Here is an 18,119-nt window from a genome sequence, read left to right on the forward strand (position 1 = left end):
ATTGTTTTTCTCTGATTGACTTATTTTGCTTAGCATAATACTGTCTATTTCCATCCACATTGTTGCAAATGGTAAGATTTCATTTTTCTGATGGCTGAGTAATATTCCATTGTATGTATATACCACATCTTCTTTATCCATTCATCTACTGATGGACATCTGGGCTCTTTCCATAGTTTGGCTATTGTGGATACTGCTGCTGTAAACACTGGGGTGCAGGTGCCCCTTGGATCACTATGTGAGGAAGCTATTTTAAACAACTAAAAGAACTGATTTTTTTGACCTTTACAAAATGTGCTGCATCTTCTACAATTCAAATATTTTTATTTTATTTGGCTCATTATTGCAGTCGTGTCATGATAATTCATATGCATAAAAAGGGTAAAATTTGCCTAATTGAGCGAAATTTATATCTATTATACAAGGATTGATAAAAATTTTTAATGGCTCTTGAAATGTCTTTTTTAAACATTAGTGTTCTTTACATTTAGAAGCTTTTGGTGAGTCTTAGCAATACTGGTTAGGTACTTACATGAAGTTATTTTTGTGATTTATTTAAGTAAAGCACCTGTTGTATAAAATACTGCAGTTTTGCTTTGGGGATATTTTTCTTTAAAGTGAGGAGACAGCCTGTGTTGTTGTTGTTGTTCTTTTTTTAAAGATTTGTGTTATTTATTTGTCAGAGAGAGAGAGCGCATGTGCACAAGCAGGGGGAGCGGCCGTCAGAGGGAGAAGCAGGCTCCCCACTGAGCAAGGAGCCTGATGAGGGACTCAATCCCAGGACTCTGGGATCATGACCTGAACCAAAGGCAGACGACAGACTGAGCCACCCAGGTGTCCCTTCAGCCTGTGTTCTTAATGAACTTTTAACTAAAATATAGTTGAAAGTATTTGAACTTATATAGAACCACTAGATCACTGTATTGAAATAAAGTGAAACGTTTATGGATAAAAGCAGAATTCAGTTAATTAAGTATACCACTAGAAAGATGTAAAGGGAAATAATATGAATTTGAAATTATCAGAAAGAAATAAAGATAGTATGGAAAAGAAAGCTAAAAACAGAGCGTGTTAAAAGTTCAGTAGTGGAGGTCTGTTATATGAGCTTGGAGGTAAGGTGTCTTGAAGAAATAACTGCAGGGAAAACGTGAGTGAGCTAGAATTGAGGAAGAGGGCCAGCGGCAGGGAGAGAGGAAGAGAGGAGATGTGTGATGGGAGGACTTGGAAAATCCAAACTGGAAAGTGGTAGCAAGATTTCTGTGACATGTTGAATGTATTCAAAATAGTAGTGCTCATGGCCTGAGTATTAAATTATTGAGAGAATTTAAGGAATTGGGCAGAATTACTTCTGGATAACTGCTTCTGGTTTTGCAATTGTGTGGTAGCTGTTGAGATTTTTGAAAACTAGACGAATGGAGTACTGACTCTGAAAACTTAGGTAAAAAGGTCACATTTTATAGCAGGAAGATTTCCTAACCAAAAATACTAAGTGAATGTCTGAGGTGAAAATTAGGTGTTGGTTTATTGAATAAAACCATCTTCAAGCTATTCATCCTCTTTTATTAGAATATCAGAAAATTGATATATATTTGGTAGGCACTTTGATTGTGTTCTTCACGGCTATACTAACCAAAGTGGGAAAGTGTTGTCTTAATCTGTGGTCTCAGCCGAACCAAGCATCAACAAACTGCTGGGAGGACAAAATAAAATATAAGCTCAGAGGGAACCCGAAAGGCTAGAATCACTAAGCATGAACATTTAGAGCTTTCTTCCTTTTTCACATTAACATATAATGTTCCATTTTTTTCAGCTGAGAAAAAAATCCTGCTCGTCTTCACCCCCAAATCAAAGTATGTGCTCTTCATCTTCAGACTGATCTTTTAATCTGTCTTTTTTCCTGAAGGTTTTTTTTTTTTAAGACTTCAAGTATTTATTTGAGAGAGAGAGAGAGCAAGAGAGAGAGCACAAGGGAGATGGGAGATGCAGAGGGAGAGGGAGAAGCAGGCTCCCCGCTGAGCAGGAAGCCCTATGTCGGGCTCAATCCCAGGACCCTGAGATCATGACCTGAGCCAAAGGCAGACGCTTAACCAACTGAGCCACCCAGGCGCCCCTCTTGAAATTTTTCTTAATGCAGCTTGTTTAATTTAAGTAAGATCTAGGTTTACATATTTAGATCTTCTCACTGTTGGGGAAAGGAGAAATCCCTGTCTTTTAGTTTCAGTTCTAGCTATTCTTTTTCCTGAGGGAACCTTTTAAAATGGGTCAAGCCACGGTCCTCACAGTCTCCTATTTCCCAGCCACCTACGTCCACCTCCCTTCTGTCAAAATTGCCCTAATTCCATCAGTGACCACTCAATGTCATTCAGTGGCTTTTCTTCTCATCTCTTGATTTCTCTGCTGTTTTTGTTAGAAATGATACCTTCCCTTTGAAATTCTCTTTGGACAGTTTTGGAATAGAAAAAGTTCTTATATGCCTAGATAGTTTCAAGAAAAGATGTCTCTTTTGAAGGTAACTAGATGAATACATGGCAGCTTTATGAACTTATTAAAATCACTGTGAATGTTTGCTTTTAAAAAAGCATTCTTTTTTTTTTTTTGCTTAGCCTTAGTAGTTGATCATATTAATTTAATTTTATAAATCTGTTCACTCATGTATCTAAAATACATTGAATGCCTTCTCTGTGCCAAGCACTGTTCTAAGTACTTGGGGTGCAAAAGCAAAGAAGACAGATTCTTGCCCTTCTGGAGTTTTTTATTTATGTATTAAAATCTACCTGATTACTGTACATTTAGTATATATCTGCTTAATGTGTGACTTTTTGAATAATTAGATGCCTCTTGTTTCCAGTGCATGGTGCAGCTCATGTAACAACTAGTTGCCTATTTCTAGGTCTCTTGATAGCTGCAGTTAGTGTTTTATTAAAGCAATGGCCGTATGTAGTTACTGATAGGTTGTTTTATCAGAAATAATGAAAGCAATGATTATTTCCGTAAATTGCTATTTCATTTGAGTCCTCCCTTGTCACAGATATATACTAGTAGTATTTGGCTTAATATCCCTTAGTGCCCCTTCAGTATTAGGGTGCTGTGTGCAGTATAATTACTATATGATTACCAGGATAATCAGTAAATTAAATCTGTTAATCATGTAGTGTTATGAATGACCTAGTTCTTTTTAAATGTCAGTCTATAAAGATAAATAGAGCCTAGGTTTTTAAGAGAGGAGAAAAGATTTTTTTCCATAATGCCTGGCCAGACAGGTGGCTGAGGGTCAGCGAGAAGCTGAATGTCGATTGAGTGGAATCATATTGTGGTGAAATGTTCAGTAGGGGCGTGTGTATGCATGTGTATGTATGCATGTATAGGGAAAAATATTCCAAATATAAAGTCTTATTTTAAATCATTATACAAAATTATATTTGCCGGCAGTATTGGAAATATATTGTGGTATGACGAGTGAATGTTAGGAAGCTGTGCTGCGAGGTCTAGGGTGAATAGAACAGGTGGCAGTGTCGAGATAGGGAGAAGTGCATGGAATTTGGAAAGGTCAGGAAAAATGCATTAGACTTGTTGATGGATTACTGTAGGGCAGAGAGTAATGTCAACAATAACTCCTAGGTTTCTAATTTGGATAGATTGTGGTGACAGTCCCTGAGATGGGATACCCTGGAGAACAAGGTTTAGGAAGAAAATATGGATTGAGGTTTGGACATGTTGATTTTGACGTGCCTTTGAGCCTGTGGAACTCCAAACACATGGGAATGAGTGAAAACACTCAGAGACGAGAGAGCCATGAGAAGTAGACCACTGAGGAGAGTGTGGAGAGAGCACCCAAAACACTTGGGAAGTTCATAGAGGAGAAGCAACAACAGTGGGGTCTGTGAGGGGAAGAGAGAGGGCTTTGTCATTGAAGCCAAAGGAAGCAAAGTGGTAAACAGTGAAAGGATTGAAAAATGTCCCTTGAACATTGTGGCATGGAGAGACGTCATGTATTACTTCAGTGAAAACTAAGGAGAGCTGCAGAAGCCATGTTGAGCTAGGTCGAGGAATGAGTGAGAGAGGAGGAAATAGAGGTAATGACTATTTAACAACTCTTTTGAGAAATTTGTTGTTGCAAGGTTGGAGACAGTTTGATAGCCAGAGGATTATGTGGGGTTGAGGAAAGGTTTCTTTTACATGGGAGGTGTGTATTGGAGTTTTAATAGCTGTGGATACACTGATGACTTACTGATCTATATAACATGTAGCATATGATATATTTAATTAGTTTGCTATTCCCCTTATATTGTGGGACTTAAAATTCAGAATATTTTGCATTTAATTTCAGAGGAAAATGAGCTTAGACCTTTGTACACTCTTGTTTTTAGTTAATTCAGTTTTTTACCCTAAGAGTACAGAAACTCAGCTACCCTCAAACAACATATGTTTTTCCTATTCGAAAGTATAATCAGAACCAAATAAATTGTGAGAAAGATCATTTTATGACTGATCCCAGCTCTCATGTGGCATAATATTCTTTTGCTAATATTATACTCAATTGAATAGCAAAGAAGAGGCAGCTGGAAGGGGTTACAGGTATTAGATAGTTTACTCAGGTGTGAGTCTTCTTGAGAATAATATTCTCAAGAAATTCTCTGGAGCATATTTAGCTTTGTTGTTTTTACGAATTAAGGTTATAGTTTCAGTCCATGAGAGAAATTTAAATAATTGAAATGACTCTTTTGTGTACGATTATAAAATAATTTAAGATCATTGTGAATATTTCAAACAGCAGAGGAAAATCAAAGAAGTAGTTTTCCTCTCAATTCTATTGCACATATGTTTGGAGTGTATTCTTCTATTTTTTTTCCTATGCAAGTTGAAATCAGGTTTCAAAATATTATGTGTTAGAGAGGGAGCAAGAGAGGGAGGGAGAGAGAGAACGAATATGTATTTAAAATAATATATATAAAATTTGAGAGAGGGAGAGAGAGAATATATATTTAAAATTGTATCCTATAAAATGTTTTGAAACTTGCTTTTTTCACTAAACAACATAACTGGTCCCTAATGTGCAATAGTGTTTTAAATCATATAAGCTCTACCTCTTTTTATTTCATTTTGCTCCAAGCCAATCAGTATCGGCAGCTTAGGTTCTCTGACTCAGCAATATAAAAATTTTATTTGAAGAGGCTGGAAGAAAGCAGAATAGATACACACTTGACGGTTTGTTAAAAATATTAATGGGATGAGTTTACTTGAGCTTTTGAGTTATGGAAGTTACAACAGTTTTTCCAAAATGGCCAGATTATGACTGAATGGGAAAAGAATGGAGCATATTTTCAGAGGAAGGGCCTGCTGAAACTGAGGTCTGGGCTGGAGATAGCTCTATAAGCTAGAGAAGTTGGTGAGTAGATGGGAGGCCAGTTTTAGGAAACAGACATATTGATTCTATGACTTGTAAGGCTAAAACTTGAAACCAGAGCCTGAATGTTAGATCAAACCAGAGCACATCATCAAGTTTTGGAGTCCAGATGGTCACAGCAGGGTCAGCTCTAAGAGATCAAAACTGAGCAACAAGTACAAGTAGAGATAAAATGTGAGCAAAGGGGCATAAAACATAGCTCCAGTTTCAAGCTACGCACCAGGAAAACGTTGAAGAATGGAATTTATATTCACAAGACAGGGAACAGCAAGTCATTTTCTTGTCCAGTTGGGCAGATTATTATAGTAGCACACTTACTATGTCTTCATTGACTTCATGACAAAAAATATTTGCCTTTGTTTCGTTTCTAAGCACCCGTGGCTGATAAGTATATGCTATTCCCCTAGCAAGGTGAAACTGTGTGGGTTGTATAGGCTTTGTAAGAAAGGTGTAGTTTCTTTTGTAAGAAACTACTCCTTCATTTAGGGAGTAGTTTGGGTCAGGATGTAGGGGTATAGTCAAGACGTGAGAGGCCTGTGATCCACTTTCAGCATCCTGTTCCCCCATCCCCTGCCATACCCACGCCATTTAGCCAGCTTGCCCTCTGTTCATGTCGAGGGATTCAGATGGTTCTTTTTATGCCTTGAAATGCTTCCCAGAAATATATAATTAACACATTCATTTTTATGAATAAGTTCATAGGATGATTTTAAAAAGTGAATGAGAGGAAGTAAAAACTTTTCTTGACGGTAGAATAACACGGTTCACCAGTGAAGAAGATGGGACTGGGGAACAACGTCCATGACATCACTGAGCTACCGATGGTGTTTCATGCTTTCCTTCCCAGTTTTTCTCTCAACCCAGGCTTACATTTTTATGTAAATTCATTAACATACTTTTCATAACAACAGCAGTTCAGCAGTGGTGAAGGGAGTATGAATAGTTTGTTTTCTTGTTTTCTTAGGCACAGTAACCTTGGTGCACGACCGAAGGGGCTGTCCACTCTGGTGAAGAGTGGCGTCCCCGAAGCACTGAGGGCAGAGGTGTGGCAGTTATTAGCAGGCTGCCATGACAACCAGGCAATGCTGGATAGATACCGACTTCTTATCACAAAGGTAGGAAGCTTTTTTCATATTCTTCTCGTTGGACGGCATATTAAATAAATACTGTTTTCATAGCTGCAATAAGTCATAAATGTTTTGAACTTCTTTAAAAACGATTTTGGTGTTGTGCAGTGAATGGTTCTGCCTTTCGTTCTGAGCACTTGTTGTGGATAGTGGTAAACAATGCCTTGGCTTTCATTTTTTCGTTGAAGTGGAAGATATTTATATTTCAAGTGTTTTCAATGAAGCTTTCTTACTGTATGAGATGTATATACAATTATATTTGCACATAGTATAATTATACTCTAGTGTGATTTTAAAGTCAAATTAACTTAAAATGAAATTAAAAGGCCTTCTGTTCTTACGTAACCTTACACTTACATGATGTAGATAGTTGCCCAGATCCTTATTCTGTCAGGAGCCCCTGCTTCCAACGTAAATTCCTGTGCTTATGTTCAAAGAGCTGATTGCAGAGCATATGTAAAGGTAATCCTCAGTCCTAGAGTCTCCTCTTAGGTCTCACCTCCTAATTTCTTAATCTACTCTAAATCATGGATTTAAACATCTCTGTTCATAAATGAGATTTTTTGATAACCAAGACTTTGTTCCTCAGGATTTATCAACTTTTCATATTGTTTAGCCCCTCTAATTCTTTCTTCCTTTCTTTCCACCTGAGCCTCCCTCCCTCCCACAAATACTTTCTGAGTGCCTAAATTCACCCCCTGCTAAATTCAGATTTAAAAAAAAAACTTTACCATTTTTTATGATTAGTGTTTTCTACAGTGGAATATGCAAGATGATCTATTGATGTGTGTGTGGGGGGGGTGTCTAAAGTTTCATTTGTGTTTTTTAAATTGCAACACAAAGCATATTGAGCTATCCTAATATTTGCTGTGCCGTGGTACTGAGACCTCAGTAAGTCGTTGGGCCCAATGGCTACTTGTCCCATGTGATTTAGGAGTGACCCAAGGGAAGAAGGGGCTTGCTTGCACACCTTGGGAAGGAATAACAGTGGTGCTCACACTCATGTATGCGCTTTCTTGATGTTAGAGTTTTCTTGCAATTTGCATGTGCTCAATTACATGGATTTAAAGGTTGTCTAGTTTTAACTTAACCCACACAGGGTATATGAGTGGTTTAAAGAGATTGCTATCGCAGGATATTATATATCAAGATACTAAAAATAACAAAAAACAGAAAAGAAAAATACTAATCTGTCCCTTCAAGTAAGAATTAATGTTGTTAAAGGATGACAAAGCAACTACTTCTAGAAATAAACTCATGTTATAGAGAAGGACATTTGAAACATTTGGCAATTTAAACATCACTATGTGATTTTGTCACACTGAAAGCTACATGTGTTATTATAAAACTCTTAACATCTTCTTAAAAACCTGGAAGTTTTAAAAACTTTTACAAATAGTTGTAGAAAATTTGGAACTGACTGTTAAAAATCAAACTGGTTTACTGATAAGAATTCATTTGAGGGGTGCCTGGCTGGCTCAGCCCGTAGAGTGTGTGACTCTTGATCTTGGGGTTGTGAGTTCAAGCCCCATGTTGGGTGTAGGGAGTCCTTTGAAAAAATTCGTGTGAGAAAATGAGTAATTTCCTAACCAAATTTCAACAAAATAATTGATGGGTGCGACTGAAAAAAAATGGTGCTCCTCTATTTGGTTCTCTGGATCTCTGTCAGTCTTTTTCAGATATGATAATGATTAAAACCATGAATCAAGAAAACTGATTTTGAAACAAGTTTCAAATTGTTTTGTAAACTGCTAAACCAACATATTAAAAAGTAACTCATATTGTATGATTCTATTTACATGAAATGTTCAGAATAGGCAAATGCATAGAGGCAGAAGGTAGGCTAATGGTTGCCAGTGGCTGGAGGATGGAAGAATTGGGAGTAACTGCTAACAGATACAGGGTTGCTTTTTGGGGTGATGGAAATGTTCTGGAATTTTATAGTGGTGATGGTTGTACAATATTGTGAATATACTAAAAACCACTGAATTGTATACCTTAAAATGGCGAATTTTATGTTATGTAAAGTTTAACTCAATAGAAAAACTCAATAGAAAAATTGTGCAGGGGCGCCTGGGTGGCACAGCGGTTAAGCCCATCTTTTTCCCATTGTGTATTTATTCTTCCTTTGTTGAAGATTAATTGACCATATACTTGTGGATATACTTCTGGGTTTTCTGTTCTATCCCTTTGATCTGTGTGTCTGTTTTTATGACACTACCATACTGTTTTAGTTACTACTGCTTTGTAATATAACTTGAAATCTGGAATTGTGATGCTTCCAGTTTTGTTTTTCTTTTTCAAGATTGCTTTGGCTATTCAAAGTCTATTGTGGTTCCATACAAATTTTAGGATTGTTTGTTCTAGTTCTGTGAAAAATGCTGTTGGTATTTTGATAGGGATTGCAGTAAATGTGTGGATGGCTTTGGGTAGAGTAGACATTTTAACAATGTTTGTTCTTCCAACCCGTAAGAATGGAATGTCTTTCCATTTCTTTGTGTCGTCTTGAATTTCTTTCGTCAGCATTTTATAGTTTTCAGAGTATAGGTCTTTCACCTGCCATAGACATAGTCATTCTTTTTTTCTTCCCCAAACTATAAACTTTATGTTGGGTTAGGTTGTGTGTAAACCTAGTAAAGTATGAAGCAGTATCTTTTCCCCCAGGAATCTTACCTAGTTGGGGACACCTATCACCAATGGGTTAATTTGAGCATTAGGTCTTGATATACTAGCTTCCATTGTTTTTTCCAGAGAGTAGGTAGGAATCACTGGGAATTACTGGCATAGTTTTGGAATGGCCAGTGGGGTGTGTAGATTGAATTACCCTGCATCTTGTAGCTCAAGGCTAGAGAATAATACTGAATAGAGAAGTGTGGGAGTACAGTGTAGAATAGTCACACTCTCTGCTCTTGTTTTTATAATGTAATCTACGGAAAATAAAGCTTTACAAATCTTTTTGACTGGTAGGAAATGTAATGGGACCAAAAATTTAAAAAGGATGAAAAGCTCTAGTCTAGATTCCACAGAAGATGAACCAGGACAAAAGCCGCAGACTAACTGATAACTGCAATCTGATGCCAGAGACCAAGCAGGACCAGTCAGAAGAGCTGTTACATCTAAATCATGGAGAATTATGTTCACTCTACTGCTAGCATCAAAAGGAGCTTTCAGACCCAACTTGTCTTGGTAAAAGTGGTAGCTCCACCTTAGGAAATGTTGGCGCTCACCCTAGAGGGAGACCTTGGGTTCAGATTTCAAGCTCTGCTGCCTACTAGTTTGTGACCTTGGGCAAATTCCTTAATTATCCTTACTCTCAATTCCTTCCTTTGTCTAATGGTCTTTATCTGTGTCTTATGGAATTGTTGGGAGGATTCAATTAGATAATCCTCATAAAGCACTCAGAGCATGCCCAGTACATGGTAAGCACTCACTAATGCTGGGGATGAGGAAAATAGGTCAGTATATGCTTAAATGAGTGACACAGAAAACTAATATGGGAAAAATAGAGATTACTATGGGTTCTTGAGACCTGTGTAGGTTTCAGTACATCCATCTGAGAAATGAAGAGAAAGAGAAAGAAGCAAAACAAGATGTGTAACACCCTGTTATCTGCTTGTACAACTAATTCATTCTTTAACTGATCAAACATTAAGATGTCTTTTGTGTTTGACACTATGCTAGGTACGAGAGGTATAAAAAGAGTAACTCTTATACCTACCCTTGTAGGAGTTAACTGTCCAGTGGGGGAGGCAGTTAAAAAAGCAGAGAAATGGTGATACTATCGTATAAGTGCTGGGACAAAATTATGAGCAAAGTGTTAAGGGAGCAGAGTGGAGCAGCCAGCTTTGCCTAGGAGCAACGAATAGGAGGATGTATTTAGGCTGAGGCAGCGGCAAGCATAAAGACAGAGTTGTGAAAGGTCCCGCCATGGTCAGGTTGTGGGAAGTGCAGTATGATTCATGGGGGCGCTCTAGACTATAAACCCTCAGCAAGGAATGTGTCTGGATTTTGTTTACTGCTGTAATCTTAGTATTCAACACTAGGACCACCCTCTCGCTAATGCTAGAAAACACTTGCTGAGGAAATTAATGGGGTGGGGGGAGGTGGATATTATGGAGTAATGGGCATTATGTTTAGTGCTTTCTTATGTTCTTTCCATGTAAGTCTGACCACTTTGGTGATGCAGTTCCCATTTTTACCATTGAGGAAAAAGGAGGTGCAGAGAAATTAAAAGACACAACAATTACTAAATGGCAGAATCAATTTTTGAACCCATAAAACAGAAAACTCTAAAAGAGAAACGAAAGGGATAGGACATTCCTACATTTTGTCTTTTAAAGATCCTTTGGAAGGAAAAACTCTATATATTTTTCTCATTGTTAACCATTAAGGATAATAAAAGGCTACAGAAATAAAAGCAGTACTATCCTTTTTCTCTGCTTTATACTATTCGTCGTATGGAAATGAAGTTTATAAACTAGGTATTATTCCGTTTATATCGGGAAACATGTAAAACCTTACAAGTGGTAGAAAAGATCTAAATAGTACTTTATAGAATCAGTAATAGAAAAGTTCTAAAACACTGAACTTCAAGCCATCCCTTTTAAGATGGGTCTTTACACAGTCTATCCTTTAAAAAAAATATATTTATTTATTTATTTGAGAGAGCTAGCAGGGATGAGGGTAGGGTCAGAGAGAGAAGGAATGGGAGAAGCAGACTCCCTGCTGAGCATGGAGCCCAGCTCAGAGCTCAGTCCCAGAACCCTGAGATCATGACCTGAGCCAAAGTCAGACACTCAACCTACTGAGCCACCCAGGTGCCCCTACACAGTCTGTCCTAAAGTGGCCTGAGGCTTCAGCCATTGTCTGCTGCTGCATGATTTCTACCAAAGGCTGAGGGCATCAGCACTGTTTTTGGATCAGTGGTAGACTGGTACCACATATTCCTGAAGTCATTGTTTATGACTGATATTTCTTGTTATTCCTATGAAATTAGCATTCTTCATAATTTTGAGGTGACCTGAAAAGATATTCAGTAGAGGATTGTGACCCTATTTTCCCTGTAGGATCAAGCAGACAGAATTTAGAGCTTCTGAACTGAGGACTAAATCTTAATATCTGGCTTAAGGAGCCACTGAGTAATGATTACATTTTCACATATTTAGCAAACATATGACATGGGGGAGGTTGTGTGCATTTAGGGCAACTTGAATTTTATGTTGTTTTACAGAAATATATGTGTAATTTTAAAAAAAGATTTTATTTATTTATTTTAGAGAGAGAGAGAACAAGTATGATTGGGGGGAGGAGCAGATAGAGAGGGAGAGAGAATCTTTTATTTTTTAATTTTTTAATTTTTAATTTTTTAAATAATTTTTATTTTGTTATATTAGTCACCATACAGTACATCCCCAGTTTTTGATGCAATGTTCCATGATTCATTATTTGCATATAACACCCAGCGCACCATGCAATATGTGCCCTCCTTAATACCCATCACCGGCCTAACCCAATCCCCCACCTCCCTCCCCTCTAAAGCCCTCAGTTTGTTTCCCAGAGTCCACAGTCTCTCATGGAAGATCGGTAGGAGAAGGAAGGGAAGAATGAAGGGGGGGTAAACAGAAGGGGGAATGAACCATGAGGGAGAGAGAATCTTAAGCATACTCCATGCTGAGCATGGAGCCCAACGCAGGGCTCGATCTCACGACCCTGAAATCATGACTTGAGCCAAAACCAAGAGTCAGATGCTTAACCCACTGAGCCACCCATGTGCCCTGTATGTGTGATTTCAGTACTTACATGACATGTATGGTATAGTTTATCCGTGAAGTCTGCTGATTATTATTTGCATAACATGGCAAATATTGGATCATGGTCTGTGCCCTTTTTAGAAGTGATGTAATTTGTAACATTCATACTTTACACTTTGTTAAAATCAAAACAAGGTTTTAATTGATGAGCTTTCAGAAATAACATCATTACAAGCCATTTACCCTACCACTTGAATTCATTTTTTTTCCTGAATGAATCTTCTTCAAAAAATGTGTGTGTGTATGTGTACACGTGCACACAACACAATTTCTTTTTAAAGGATTTAAGTTCCAGTGCTAGGTTGATCTAGATTTGAGTCTCACCCCTCCCACGTATTAATTTATGATCTTGAAAAGTTAGCCTAACTTTCTAAGCTTCGGTTTCATCATTTATAAAGCTAGGATAATAGTAATCCCTGCTGGGATTGTTGTGGGAATTAAATAAGATGATGAAGTACTTGACACATAATATTTAAGATTAGCTTCTACTGTTCTTACCAATATGATGTTACATTATGAACGTGATAACAGTGTAGTGGGTATTGGTGTTGGTCTGTATTTCTACTTAAAACGTATGTTAGACTGCTTCCAGTTACATAATGTTCAGAAGAGCACATGATGTGAATAATAGCTGTGATGGAATTGAGAAGGAATCTTTTTAGAAGTATGATGTGTCCTACTTGTCTTTTTTTGTTTTATTCTTTTTTTCTGGTTGGTGAATATCATGGAATATTTGAATCCTAAAACTTGACTTTGCAGTGATTGTATGATTTATTATTTTAGTGATTATGCACATTCAAGTATATCATAAAGTCAAATGATGTTCTCTAAAAACCACTCTAATGACTATCTGATATAATCAAGATGTCTCATTCACTTATTAATTCATTTATTCATTCAGTAACTCTTTATTGAGCAGCTTTTATGGGTCAGGCTTTCTATGGTTTCTAGGGCTATGTAGATGAAAAGAGTTCTCATACCCTTGATGAGTGTAGCCTAGGGGAAGCCAAGTCTGTGCACAGATAGATTGAGTATATTATAATACAGATTATATAGGTATCTTAATAAAATCTTAATCAAATGTGTGGAATACAAAAGAGGTAGTCTCAGCTCTGCTTGGGTGAGCCAGGGAAGAGTTCACAAGGAAGAGGATGCCTGAGGTGGGAATTAAATGTCTGAGCAGGATAGGAGAAGGGAGTGGAGTACAGAGTTAGCTTATGTAATGATTCAGCTGCCATTTAGTGACTTAGCTTGGATTGTGCAAGGAGCCTTCACAAGTCAAATCAGTGTGCTCCTTCCTTCCTTCACTCCCCACCCCTGTTGACCATCTGCTGTTCGTGGGTCAATACTTGTCCCTTATTAAATGGGAAGAATGTAATAAAGTTTATTCTTGTTAGAAGAAATATGTGAAGTGAAGACTTCAGAAAATATGTTATATCAAAATGATACCACAAGAATATTCGGTTACCTAGGGTTGATGTAATATTGTTTTAACAAGTAATATTATGGATATTTGAGTACTTATTGTATGCCAGGTACTATGCTAGGATGGTAATGCATGTTAATTTTTAGAATCAGTGAACTGAAAAATACTATCTTGGCTAAATATAAAACAGTATAAGCTTGCAAAGTAGAAGTCTAGTTTTATAAACTACAGAGAGTGTGTGCTCAAACTTCTGTCAGACAAAAGGGCAGTAGTTGCAAATATTACTTTGGTAGTTGCTGCTAAAAATTTCTTTAGGAATATAAATAAAAAACAACCGTGAGACTGGCCTGTTTTAAGATTCTGCAAGTTCTCTACTATATGGACAGGTAAGGTTTCACTGTGTTTATTCTTGTCAGGTTACTGGTACTGCTCAGAGTAAAGCCTGTCTTCTCTCTATTCTCTAGTGTATTATTGTAGCAGATGGCTTTTAATAAAACATGTAGGTAAAGAAAATTTTTTACTTTATTTTGGTGGAACATACTATAATTATAATTACTGGACATTCTTAAGAGGAGATGTTTAAATTGGTATTTTTCTTATGATTGAATAACATTTAGAGAATATTTCATCAAAAAGTCAAGTAATGGTATCAATTAGAGATTTCTTTTATTTGATAAGGTTTCATAACTAAATGAAACTCTGTACATCATTTAGCCAGGGAGTTGTTTGCTTTTTCTTTACGTGGTTTAGTTTTTAAAAATTCAATGCTGTATGTTAGTTAGATAATGCTCAACACTAGATTTCATCGAGAGGCAGGGCACCGTTTAATTGCACGGCTGCTCTGTCTCTGTCATCACCTTGTCTAGTTGTGGGAAATGAGCTTTTTGATAGAATGGGGTTATTCCAGCTGGGTCTGTATCATCGGTATGTATAAAACCACAGGCTCTTGTACTGAATGGTACATTACTGATAGAGCCACAAAGTTGACAAAAATTTCTCCAGAAAATTTATAAATTTTTAAAACGTACTAACCCCCCAAATAAGGTAGGCAAACAAAATAAAGAGTATTCACTGTATCGTAATGTAAATGCCTCGAACAGGTAGATACCAGAAGGTCTTTATTGAAGGAAATCAAGAATTATTGAGAAAAATTCCTTAAGAAAATATACATTATTTTCTCTCTTCTTGCATAATAAAGGCAGTGGCTTCTTACTACATAATTATAACTTGCTTATTATTACTTTTTCACAGGATCATTTTTATCAAATTTTCTTTCATCCTCTGAGGTCTTTCATTTTCTATGATGTCTATATTGACACTTGCATGTATCAAAACTACAATTATATGTGAATCTGAGATGCACTAAAAATCTTTCCCCCAGCATTGACATTTTTCTGTAAAAAATTTTAAATATATTTGTACTTTCATGTACTTAAGTGACAATGTTCTGTTTCTAGTAACAGATAATGTTTTTGTTATCCTTTAAACATAGTAAATAGTTTCCAGGTAAATTACGGAACAGGTGATTTTCTAATGTTACCTTTATTGTCATGTCATGGAGTTAGCGAAGGAATACACTGTTTTGAGGGAAGTCTTTTGGGTTATTAAGCATAGATCATTCAGTGGCATAAAAGTTGTATTATTATAGCTTTAGAATTAAGGATAAGAGGAAAACTGATGTTTTTCCTCAAGCATGCAAGTTTTCAAGAGTCTGGGATTATAGTATGACTCCTAGATCCCGTTTCATAATAACTTTTTTTTTCATAATAACTTTGTTAATCTTATCTGAACATGTTTCTAGAGTTTATTTGTATTTTATTGGGTAATGTGATATGAGTTTTTCCCAGGGTTTTTACATTGACTTACTTTTTTATTCAAATTTATGCTTACATCTGTTTACCATTAATAAGTATCAGGGTTAAAAAAAAAGTGTGAGACAACAGATATGAGACAGGTAGCAAAAGTCCACCCCCCCCAGTTGTATTGTTGTCATATTTTTGTAACAGTTGAGTTTCTTTTTGTAGGTTCTTGTTTGATTACTTCATGAATCTTTCTCAGTATCTTTATCCTTTTGTGTCTCATTATAGTTTATATTTGGCTCTCCATCATTTCTTCCATTCTCTGTTACCTGCCTCCTTTTCTGAACCGTCCATAAGGTACTCTAAAAGGTGGTTTTCATTATTTGGTATTTTATATTTGCTGGGTTTCATTTTCCCTATGAATTTCTCAGTTTAAGCTGCTTGTTAGTTGCATGGCTTTTAGTTGATTTTTAAACTGACAAGACAGCAGACTGTGTCATCATAGAGAAACTGTCATTTTGTTTCTCCAAGCAAAATGTACTTTGTATTCCCAGAGCCTGGCACTAGCCTTGAGTATAAATATTTGTTGAATGACTACATGAATTAAACTATAGATCAGTGCTCCATGATTAAAAAAATGGGAGGGGCTAATTGGTTATGGTATTATAATTGAAGAATTAAAGTAGAAGTTAGGAATGTTGGTTTTGTTTTTTGGAGTTTTTGTTTTGTTTTTTTAATAGAACGCTTCAAGTTATAGACCAGAGATGATTAACTGAAGTCTCACTTTTTTCATCACATTTAATGAGTAGCTCTTAGGGACCAGATGCAAAACTAGTCATTGAAAAGTTGTCCTCTTAATTTATTCAATATTTTTGTTATAAGATAAATAATTACTTCTTTTAAGCTTATGGAGTAGATATGTAATTGCTTATATGCATACACAAAGACCCCAAAATATGATGCAGAGTACATCTCCTCTTGCAAACTCATATCCTAGTTTCTACTTCCTTCTCCCGTCAATAGAAAAAAAATAAACAAATGGAAAAGCCAAAGGACTGTTGAGTAAATTGAAGATTATTGTAGGCGTTGGAAAAATTCAGTTTTTTTGAGAAATTTCTTGAGCTTTTTCCAGAAGATACTAGATAAATACCATGTTGGAGATATGATTGATATTGCAAAATTTTTTTAGACTTTAAAACTTTATTCCATAAACTGGCTTTTGATTTAATTAATACATTCATTCCATAGACTGTTTCAAAATAAGTATTATAATTAATTCATTATGTTGCTATTTAAAAAGAATAATTGCTCCATAACGATTTGTTATGATTTTCATTTGGTTGTTTTTTTCTCTCTATTAAATCTTTACTTTTTCTAGATTCACAATTTTATCAGTAATGCTTCTCTTAAGAATACAGTAGGTTCTACTTTTTTACAGACAAAATTTTTATTCCTAATGAATGATGAATAGAGTAGGTAAAAGTTGCTCAAAACTTTTTTATTGCTGGGTTGGAATATTATGGGTTTGCCTACTTGAGAGCTTTACTTGTTACGACTGTCAGAATAATTCAATCACTTCTACCCTTTAAGAGCTGATCTCTGACATGTTTATGAAAGCTACTTAATCTTTTAATAGATGACTAATTTTCTGAAGACAGCATTATGAAGCTTTTACCTGATACCTGCAAAAATGATGTGAAAAGGAGCTCTTCCATTTAACTCTTTAAAACTTCAGTTCTTGTTTGAAAAAGTATAATGGCAATTTTTAATTGAAAATTTAAAAAGAAGAAAGCTTATCTTAATTTTTCTACCCATCTGACTATTTGGTACTTAGGTACTCTGGATAAGGTTCCATCTCTTCATACAGATTATGTAATTGAAGTCTGTAGCTTTCCTACTTTATTTTCTAGGGACTTCAGATCTTTACTTTGAAGAATTTCAAAGGTCATCTCTTTGCAGGGATGATTTAGGTATGTTTACAAAATTTCTTTCTCATTTAGTCCTGTTGAGCTGACCATGCGCCAAAAGGGAAATTGATCTTTATTTCATACTATTTAAAATCAAGATTTTCTGAGTAAAAAAACAAAACAAAAACCAAAACCAAAAAACTGTAGGAGAACTCAAATGAAGGATTGAAGGGATTCCCCTAGATAATCTATATACTCATTTTTCCTGCTGGGGTTGGTGATATATCTTTTGGTATTGACCTATAGTTTTTCCAATTTATTTTTACTTTGAAAAGAACCCTTTCCCATTTGAACAGAAAGTAGATTGAGCTCGATCCTTGGGAAAAGATGATACTTAGTAGTACCATGAGGAGAACTAGTGTTCGTCCCAGTAGCACAGTGTAGTCTTGCATTAAGTGCTCTGGGACTAATTAATCAGGAAACGACTCTAATTAAAAAGGAAACTGCTCATCAGCTGCCTGCTCAGGCTCTTTTACAGAAAGAAACTGTAGACTTCACTACTTGTTATCCAGGTTCTAGCAACATTCTTTAACTGCTTATGTCCTAGTTGAAAGGAGTGATTTGAAAGATTTCTCGCCAACTTTAT

General features: G+C 36.1%; 1 protein-coding gene across 3 annotated transcripts in view; it reads left to right on the top strand.

Moving 5' to 3' along the window:
- Positions 1–18,119, top strand: part of RABGAP1L (RAB GTPase activating protein 1 like) — a 713,371-nt gene that overhangs the window by 213,358 nt on the left and 481,894 nt on the right. For all 3 annotated transcript variants that reach the window (XR_005836374.1, XM_040636233.1, XM_008696595.2), the window contains one exon: positions 6,369–6,519. Coding sequence is in view for 2 of the 3 variants with exons in the window: in XM_040636233.1 (XP_040492167.1) it covers positions 6,369–6,519 (151 nt within the window). In the remaining variant the exon portion in view is untranslated. The remainder of the gene's footprint in view (positions 1–6,368; positions 6,520–18,119) is intronic.

The sequence above is a fragment of the Ursus maritimus genome, unplaced genomic scaffold (assembly GCF_017311325.1).
Source record: "Ursus maritimus isolate PB19 unplaced genomic scaffold, ASM1731132v1 scaffold_2, whole genome shotgun sequence".
NCBI lineage: Eukaryota > Metazoa > Chordata > Mammalia > Carnivora > Ursidae > Ursus > Ursus maritimus.